At 34.1% G+C, this 10,624-nt stretch overlaps 1 protein-coding gene across 1 annotated transcript; it reads right to left on the minus strand.

Moving 5' to 3' along the window:
• Window positions 1-351: 351 nt before the first annotated feature.
• On the minus strand, window positions 352-9,394 carry LOC123659906. The gene is made up of 6 exons (XM_045595068.1): window positions 9,284-9,394; window positions 8,926-9,180; window positions 7,316-7,381; window positions 5,538-6,718; window positions 1,563-1,584; window positions 352-1,484 (listed from the first exon to the last, which is right to left on the minus strand). Exons 1-6 carry the CDS (start codon window positions 9,293-9,295, stop codon window positions 462-464), a joined length of 2,559 nt encoding a protein of 852 aa, XP_045451024.1. The 5' UTR covers window positions 9,296-9,394; the 3' UTR covers window positions 352-461.
• Between the last annotated feature and the right edge of the window lie 1,230 nt (window positions 9,395-10,624).

The following is a 10,624-nucleotide window of genomic DNA, read 5'->3' on the forward strand; positions in this document are numbered from 1 at the left end:
AATAACATACTAACAAACTAGAATAAGTATTATACGAGTACTACAAATATTATTTAGAATTAATATAAACTAATGTGTAAGAAATAAATAAAGCTTTATTATTATCATTATTATGATTATTATTATTCATTATATAAACACATTCATTATTTTGTTATTTATTATTTTACACCTTTTTAGTATTAAACGTTTAGTGACGTTTTTAATTTCAGAAGAAATGCTTTATATACAACTATATAATTATCCTTATTCAATAAAATAACAAAAAATCCCAATTTCAATAAAAATCAATAGAAAAAAAAGTCAGATTTTATATAATTTTTTGTAGGCCAGTGAAATAAAATCAAGGTATAAAAAATATAAATATATTATATTTACAGTGTCCATCTTAACAAGTGTATATTTTAGCTATATTTTACTTACTAATATAAAAAGTCGATAAATAAAAATTATCGTAACAATCATAGCCTTGGTAACTTATTATAGGACAGGTTTAAGGGACGAAATGTCGTAGGTTCAGCATTCGATTTGAATTTAATTTTTTGTGGAAACCTTTTCACAACTTTTTTACCTGATTTCGGTGGACCATAAGATGCAAAACCTGCTGGAATACTAACTTTTCGTATTCTTAAGGGTGAAGTTACAGGCCTAATTATAATTCTTGTCTTTGGAATAAAACTATGAATATGTGGAACTACTTTAAGCGCTTGATGCTGATGGTGGTGATGATGGTGTTGATGGTGATGGTGGTGATGTAAGCTAAGTGGTGGTGGGGCAATGTACTCCAATGGAACAGGTACAACTTCCACGTTAGTTTTGACATTTTGCGGCCTATAAACCGGTGCAGGTCTTGGAACGGGAGATGGTGTTAAATATTGTTTGAAATTAATATCTTGGTTAGACGGTAAAGCTTGTGCAAAACTATTATCAATGTTTGAAGGGACCGCTGTTGTAGCTTCTTGCTCTCTTTCTGTTGTTGTTATTTGAGTTGTAGTTGTTTTTCTCGTTGTCGATTCTCTGTCAAAAGTAGGACTTTCTGTTGGCTGTAACGGTGCTTGAGGCGCTTGAGGTATAAATCCAAATGATGGGGGTAATCCAAATGGATAAGGTGGAAGAAGTATTGTCGCAACAGGAGCAGCAGCATGTGCAGTTGCAACTGCTATTGCGATATTTGGATCCTGACCATTTTGTGGTGGTGACGGGTTTGTTGGAATTACAGCTACAGGTGTAGATTTTGCATCTACAATAACTGGTCGAGCTGGTGGCAGAGGTAAAACTGGTATAGTAGGGGCAGGGGCTGGTGCAACAGGCAATGCTGGTGCGACGGGTATAAATGGCTGTAGTGGTGCTGCAACAAGACGATTAAACGTTCTTTCAAAGTATTGTGAGCTCGCAGCTGTAACCACCGGGGCAGTACCAGCAGGTGCAATAGGGTGGAATCCAGAGCTTTTGACGATACTGCATGTCATTGACAATAATATCACCTGTTGAAAGAAAATATATTAATATAAGTACAAGTTATAGTAATTATGTCTTAAAATATATAAGTTATGATGTTATACCGTCACAAGCATGATGGAACGTCTCCAATGAGACAATTATTGAATTGAAATGCGGACCATAGAAAATGGGGTGCTCGCTTTTATATAGGTGTAACAAATTTTGCATCGCGGTGTGGCAATGTAACCCGTGTAGCGGAATACCTAATGTTGCAATAGGTAAGGACATGAGCCTTGATGGCTACAAAAATCGTATTGAAATTACGACGTAGGAATAATAATAACTAGATGTGGACATGCGAAAGTACCGGTTATCATCACTTATAAGTGAATGTATTCAATAAATGGAAACTTTGTTTAAAACCTGCGACAAAAGTCATTTTATTCAAAAACGACTAACTTAAACCAAGATTAAGCTTAGAATGCTTAGTACATTTATAAAAATATTCTTTACAAAAAAAACATAAATTGTCACACTAAAAAATTATATACACACAAAACATTCGTACTAATGTACACTAAACAAACATCTTCACTGTTGTCTAAAAGACAAATGATATCCTCATGAATTCTTCCAATTTAGCTTTCTGTAAAATAAAACGTGCGTTGAATTGCTAAAAGGCGCAGGAAAAACGTCACAAAACGTTGGTAGTAACCATCAACAACAATCAAAGCATATTAATAAACTTAAAAGTATTTATTACTTACATTGCGATAGTATTAGAAATGTTCTGCCAACTCATTATTTTAGCGATCAACAATCATTTAATTAGCTCTCTTTGGTGCCGACAAATTTCGTAACTTAAAAAGCGTGAAACTTCGCAGTTCTTGTATAACCTAACAGTACCTGGGTGACCAAGCTTAGCTCGGTATTTTTAGTAAATCGTGTTTTTTGGAAATCATATTTAAATACAAATTACATATTGATGAAATATGAATAATATAACCTAACCTAACCTAACAGTACCTGGGTGACCAAGCTTAGCTCGGTATTTTTAGTAAATCGTGTTTTTTGGAAATCATATTTAAATACAAATTACATATTGATGAAATATGAATAATATTTTCCGATTTACCGACATAATAGTAAAAAAATATGAACTGGTTATTTAAATAAAAAATCATGAGTGTAATTAGAAAAAAGGATGATTTTTATTTTCGGTTTAAGCGAACCGTGGCGCCGTCTATAGTGAGTTCTTTACAGAGACCCGTAACTATTCAAAGTTTCATATTACAATGAACTAACTAGTGCATAGTGTGCATGTGTTGCCTGCTATTAAAAATATAAAGGTCTATGTCCAGCAGTGGACTGTGACAGGCTGAAGTGATGATGAGTGAAAAATATGAATGTTACATCATATCGTCGGCTTCGCAGTGCCATTATATTTTTATAGAGATATAAGTTAGTGAAGTTAAAGAGAGAGAGAGAGAAATACGTTTCGTAACTTTTACTTCAGTCGTGTGATTTAAAGCACACTCGTTTTTTTTTGACATTCTTAATTAGTAATTGAGTTACCAATTGAGTTAATTGCGTTTTTATAACTGAAACAACAGTGAAATATCCAATTTGTAACGTATGACATCTTACGAATAAGAATAAATTTTTACTTAAAAACAACAGTGTTTATTTATTAATTTTACAAGATTTAATTTTCAAGTTCTTACTCTCAACCAGAAATACTTAAACAATGTTGATAAAATAAAAATTCAATCAAGGGGCACAATGAAATTAAAAAAAAAAAAAAAAAAAAAACGAATGACGCCTGTAAGTTTGAATTACATTTTTCCGTTATTCTTGTTTAGCAATTCAAATAATGTAGGCGCTTTTATCAATTGTTCTTATATAAACGTGGAAAAATACATCTTTTATACTTTGAAACAAACTATATGATTCAGAAGCACTATATTTTTTTAATAACTAAACGAGTTGAATTAATGCAATTATGATATTCTTGATATTTTTAAGCATCTATAAATTAAACTTTTTAAGCTGTCTGTCATCCTATTTGAACGTTTATCACATGAAAACTGTTGTATTAATATTAATAAAACTTATATACTATATAACTAAATGTTTAGAGTTAATCCGCTATATTTAAAGATGCGTAAATCCCGAAAAGTTGAACGAACTTCGTCAAGAGGTCAAAAAACTCAAATCACCGGTTTAGCTTTTTGTAATAAATATTTTCGTATTTTCGCTTTCAGATGAAGTGTATCTGACATCTTTACAGGCGTTTGACGATTGAACTCATTACATAAAAAAATAAGAAATCTGTATTCTTCTAGATTTAAACATGAATAAAATTGCAAATGGGTAAGTCTGTAAATACAAAAGCCACATTTACGATAAATGAGTATCAGATTTCAATTTGAGAGGAATGAAAGCTAAAAATTAAAAAAAAGTGTGTGTTTCAGCTCCCACGCACAATTGGAGTTTATTCCATCAGATCGACTTTCTAAATAGGCACAAGAAGGCTTACTAGTCTAAGAAAAAGATTAATATTGTATAAAATGGTAAATAGACGAATCAAATAACGCCATCTATCGGAAGCCAATAGGGTTGTTAGAAAACGTCGTAAGGCCATCTATCGGAACCCAATAAGGTTAGAGTAGATTGCGTTAACAAAAACGTAACGAAGTCAGATAGATACTCTTTATTGTACACAACAACAATCAACACAATAACATATCACAAATAAAAATAAAATAAAAATAAAACAGTGTACAAAGGCGGTCTTATCGCTAGAGTAGCGATCTCTTCCAGACAACCTTTGGGCATATAGGACACAGCGTAGTGAAAAAGCGGTAGGGGAAGTGTATACAGAGAAGTGACAATTAGTGTCACCTAGAACAATATCAAACTATCGAGTATAAATACACATACATATACAGCACAATACATACATACATACATAGATACATACATACAAACATATATATATATATATATACACAGACATACATACACATATACATACGCATAAAAATACTATACCTACATGTAAACGAAATACATATAATATGAATAATAGCATAGAATACAAAATACAAGTGAAGCGATACTCCTACAATATGTTATGCAGAGATAAAAACAATTATGACGTACTAAGTGACAAATAGTGCGCCTTGAGGTATTTTTTAAAGCAAGACAGGGATTGGGCTTGTTTTATAGGAAGAGGTAGAGCGTTCCAAAGTTGAACAGCTTTAACTGAAAAAGAATTGGAGTAAAAAGAAGTAGTGTGAGCTGGGGTTTCGAGCATCAAAGTAGACTCAGATCTAAGGGTGCGTTCGTGTGTATTACAAAGATACTTGAAACGCTCCTTAAGGTACAGAGGTGTATCAGAATGAAAAAGTATACAATATAGTAGCGAGAGTATGTGAGTATTCCTGCGAAAGCGTATCGGAAGCCACTTGAGACAACTGCGAAATTCGGAAACGTGGTCATATTTGCGAAGACCAAATATGAACCGTATGCAAAGATTTTGAAGGCGCTCAAGCTTATTTAATTGCTCCTCTTTAAGATCAGGATAGCAAGTGTCAGCATAGTCAAGAATTGGTAGAAGGAGTGACTGTGCTAATGTAATTTTGGTAGGCAAAGGGAGGAAATATTGCAGTCGTCGTAGTGATCCGATAGCTGCAAATAGTTTACGGCTCATCTCACTCAGCTGAGTTGCCCAAGAAAGATGTCTATCGAAGATAATTCCGAGGTTTTTGACTGTGTCGCTGTAACTGATTACGGCGTTGTTATAAACGACTGGTGGTATAAGTGACCAATCTATTCGACACACAAGCTTAGGACTACCGATAATAATGACTTGACATTTTGAGGGATTTATGTTTAATCCGTAGGAGTTACTCCATCTATATATGTTCTTCAAGTCATTATTTAAATTGCTTATTGACGTAGGTAAATCTGTCAACTTAGCGTGAGAATAAATTTGAAGATCATCGGCATACAAGTGGTAGAGAGAAGATATGCGGAGAGTTATTGAATTTATGAAGATCGAAAATAAGAGCGGAGACAACACGCCACCTTGCGGAACGCCAGCATTAACGTTGGACCAGTCTGAATATGAATCCTGGACACGAACGCGCTGCCGACGACCAAACAAGTAACTATGAAACCAATCAATTGCTGATGGAGATATGTTAAGTGAGCATAAAACAGCCAGCAGTAAATCAAAATCCACCGCGTTAAACGCATTGCTAAAGTCCAGCAAGGTCAACACGGTGAGATTCTGACCGTCCATTGCCCGCCTAATGTCGTCAGTGATTTTCACAAGGGCCGTTGCCGTACTATGACCTTTACGGAAACCGGACTGATAAGGATTTAGGAGATCATTGGAAGAGAGAAATAAAGTTAGCTGTTGATGGACAAGACGCTCTAAAACTTTGGACAGGAAAGGGAGAATGGCTATCGGGCGAAGATCGGAAAACGTAGAGGAATTAGGTTTTTTAGGTAGGGGAATGATTTGAGCGTCTTTCCAGCTAGTAGGAAATGTATTGGAACTTAGGGATTCGTTGAAAATATGGGTTATGACAGGAAGGACTGAGTCTATTATAGGAATGATCATATTACGGCTGATGTTATCGAAGCCCACTGCATTAGAACTAACAGCTAATATGCTCTTCTTAACATCACATTCAGACAATTGTGTGAAGGTAAAAGTTGACGAAGAGTCAGGAGTTTCAATGGCAGAGAGATGACTAAGGGTATCGGCTTTAGTCGCACTGTCTATAGTGACAGAAGAAGTAAAATGTTTATTGAGATTATTGAGATCAAAGGAATTTGAAGGTACGTATTGTTTGACTTTGCCAACTCCAAGTGTTTTTAGAAATTTCCAGATTTTTCCAGGATCTGCTTCCTCTGATATAGATGTGTGGATATGGCGTCGTTGTGCATCTCTACAAGCCTTGTTGCAACGATTTCGATGAGTTTTATACTTCTCCTTATTAGATAGGCTCGGACTAGATTTATATCGAGCTTTAGCTTTATTTTTTAACTGCTGCAGTGCTCTTATTTCAGCTGTTAACCAGGGAGCAGGAGTATGCTTAATACGCACAGGTCGAACAGGAGCGTGTGTATCGAATAGCTGGGTCAGGAGAGAATTAAAAGCTGCCAATTTTTCGTCCACCGCAGATGCGGCAAATACTCTATCCCAATCAATCCCAGCAGCATCTTCACGTAAACGGCTCAAGTCCATGCCTCCAAAACTACGCTGCAGAAAAATTCTTGACTTTGCCTTTGGGGGCCTAATTTTATAGGAAAGATATAAGAGATCATGGTAAGAGAATGCATCAGCTGGACACTGACCATGCTTTTCAACGTGATCAGATGAAGAGACAAGGATCAAGTCAAGAAGAGAGGGAGAGCAGTTAGGATAAGAGTGAGTAGGATTCAGGGGAAGGATGGACAAATTTGTGGAATTCACAAGAGAGCGCAAGCGTGAAGCTCTGCAGTCTTGCTTAAGCAGGCACGTGTTAAAGTCACCCATCACTACCGTATGGCTATATTGAGGAGTATATAGTTCTAACAGATTTTCGAAGGATGCAAAATAGTCAATAGTAAGTGATGGATTATAATAGACACCTAGAAGGAGCTTTGTGCTAAATAAAAGGAGTTCAAGGAAGAGGTGATCAGGGCCATGTCCATCGTGAGAAATGGATTTGCTGATGATGTTAAAGGAAATGTGTGAGCGAAGATAGATGGCAACGCCACCACCAGTTCGCCCAACACGGTCGTTACGGATTAATTGGAACCCTGGAAGGGAATAGGAAGATGATGGCAGACAGGGTTTAAGCCAAGATTCACTTACCAAGATCGCATGAATGTTTTTATTTTGAAAAGATGACAGAATATCGGGATAGTGTGCAGGAATACTCTGCGCGTTAATGTGGATGATATTAAAGTTTTTTGAAACATCTTTAAATTGAAAGTCAAGAGTTTCGCTAAGAGAGGGAATGCTAAAAAAACTGGAGTCATTACTCCGAATTGCAGAAGAGGAAGAGGAAATAGAATGGAACGAATCATCATTGTCACTTGTCATAGATTTAGAAATAGAATGTTAGTAATATAAATATATAAATAACAGACCTATAATATACTAAATAAGTATTAATAACTAAAAATAATTAAATTAAAATAAAATTAAAAAAATAAATATATAAATAGAATATAATAAAATAGTATAAAGCTGTGTCTATAATGTGGTCCATCTTTTAGTAGATTTTATTCCTCATATTTTTTTCATACCAGTATCCTTATATGAAAATCGATTCTTAAGGACTAAACTTCAAAAATAGGTCACACTTAAAATCTAAATGGTATATACCTTATCTTTATTATTCGATTTACTTGATGGGCGACCATAATTGGATTGAGAAGAAAGCTGAATCTTATGGTATTCAATCTCTCTCTTAATGATAAACTGAAATAGTTTTATTCCATAGCTGAGCAAATGTGACTTCTTTATATATGAGACGGAACGGGAGAAGCATAATATGCGAAGTTTTTCCACGGCGTGATGGTGGAAAAATTTCCTGCCCAAAGTAACATCAAGACTAGGAGTCAAATCCGCGATCGTCGGCGTTAATAAGCCCTTTGCGTAAGTACATCGGATTTGTTGCCTATTTTCAGTATTTGGTAAATAACATGGAAATATTGAGTAAATCGTAAAATAAGTAAGCCTATATTTCGACCATTCCAAACAAATCTTTAATTTAGAAACAAATCTTTTTTTTTTCGTTGAATATTGCTATAGATATCTTGAAAGGAGCTAATAAAATAATGAGTGTTTGTAAATTTCAAGTTAACACTTTCATTTTGATGAACCAAGGTGTGGTAATTTATACTACTCGTAGCATATAAAGTGATTCGTAAATATGAAAAAAAAAAAATAGAACAACAATGGATCGTCTTGACGGACTTATTTCCATTGTGTCTAAAAATTTACATGAACCTTTTTAATATTATTAAAAAAAGACTAAAAAGTAAAAAGATAACACCTCGTCTTATTGCCTCCATTGGTGACAAAAGGGCAGGTGCATACCAGCATTCTTGGCACCATTCTATTTGGACAAGATTCGTACCATAATATTCATCAAAAATAATAAAAAAAAAAACTAAAAAGTATTTAACTTTTAATATAGAAAAAAATATCTTACTAGTTCTTTAATAACCAACTAATTAAACAAATATCTGAATTATTTTTATTCATTTTGAATTGTTATTTAAAACCAACCATTTTATGTCGGCATGAATTTTTTTTTTTACTGATTCATTTCATCACTACGATTCACCTTACATAAGATTCTTGATATGAATAATAAAAAGACAAGCTTATATAGTACAGCGTTTATTTCATAATATCACATCTTTCTTTCTTTTCTTCTGTATTAGGAATGGCAATTTTTAGTAAGCATAGACATAAGGAGAAGCTGCGGCCACATAAGGTGCTGAAGCAGCTGCTACATAAGGAGCTGGTGCAGCAGCTACATAAGGAGCAGCAGGGGCAACATAAGCGGCAGGGGCAGCTACGTAGGCAGCAAGACCATTATTGATTCTATGATAGTACTGAGAGCTGGTAGCTGTAACTACAGGTGCTGGGGCGGCAATAAGAGGCGCGCTGACTAGAGATGGCTTGGCAGCAGCAATAGCGGCCAGCGCTAGGACGAGGACAATCTGTTAAAATTATAAAAATGAACATGTTAATAAAGTTAGATATCATTTCAATTTATAATGTTTATTTGAAATAATATAATGTTATTATGATGCGTATACTTACAATTTTCATCATTTTGATTTAGTTTGTGTTTTTGATGCTACTGCAAGTAAAGAAGTGATGATCTTTGTCAGTTTCAGTGGACGTTTTATAGTAGTCTGTTAAAAAGTGGCGCAACACGTTCCAAACGTGGCTACGTCTCTGGCATTGGACCACGCGTGATTTGAATCAAATTTAAGTCCCATTTCGACACTTGGAAGGATCAATCATTGTGTTACGCTTTTTTTCCTCTTTGTCATTAAATGTATCACGTATTAGTCTTAGCATTTACGGTACTAATTTATAAATTTATTCTGATTGTTAATTATCAAAAAATATATTGTTTAATTACTTTTGTACAACTATAATCATCAAACTAACTGCTGTGAAGCTGAACACGCGACTTTGTTTGACATTGCTATCGTTTTTATAAATTCTTTAAGATAAATATCAGCTTTAGACAAACTAAACGTTCAAAAGTCTCCGTACGTTCCTGGATTCAAGCTATTTGAACCTAATGCAGTGATGTCTCGAAACTCTATTCGATTCGATTTCTGAAAAAAATTAGATTATTGATTTTTTTCAAACTTTGTACACTTCTCTTCTATATACCTAATATTTTCTATTGCTTGAACGAAGGATTTTTCTTCTTCTCAATTCTAAGTAATTTTTCAAGGCCAAAAATGGGACTTTTGGTTTATAGCTCCGTCAATAATGTAAATTTTAGTTAAATTTTTACTTTGTTCAAGCACGAGCTATAAGTCTCTAATAACAGTTTTTTTTTTTTTTTTTTTTTTTTTAATTTCAGACGAGTCTGTTATGAGTTGTCCTGGTTACGCCAACAGAACGTTTTTTGTAGGGTGACAGAAGATGGGGTTCAAAAGGCTGAATTTTTAAATTCATTTAATGAAAATTTCACAAAGTACTTATTATCCAACTTTCGTATGGTAAATAGTTTAAAACATGATTGGATTTACAAATAAAAAATCATGAAAATGAACTCTTTTTAAGCCTTTAAAACGTACCTAACCCCTTAAAAATTCAAAAAAAATTCAAAATAGTTTATTGATAATAATAAGTTTTAACAAACAAGTCGCAAGGGCCCCTGTACTGGGTGGTGTCCCGTATTACTGGGTACCCCGCTCATCCACCAAGGCTTACAATATTAATCAATATCAGACAAATAATAATTAAAGAAAAAAGTTAAAGACACAACTTTTAGGTGCTATGCGTATTCTTTGATTGTTAAACCTTGACTACAAATGTAATACATTATAGAAATAATATAAAGAAAAACGACATATAGTGAGAATCGACAATCTCTTAATATTTGAAACCTCCAAAGCTATTATAACCCAACCTCAA

This window comes from Melitaea cinxia, chromosome 14 (assembly GCF_905220565.1).
Source record: "Melitaea cinxia chromosome 14, ilMelCinx1.1, whole genome shotgun sequence".
NCBI lineage: Eukaryota > Metazoa > Arthropoda > Insecta > Lepidoptera > Nymphalidae > Melitaea > Melitaea cinxia.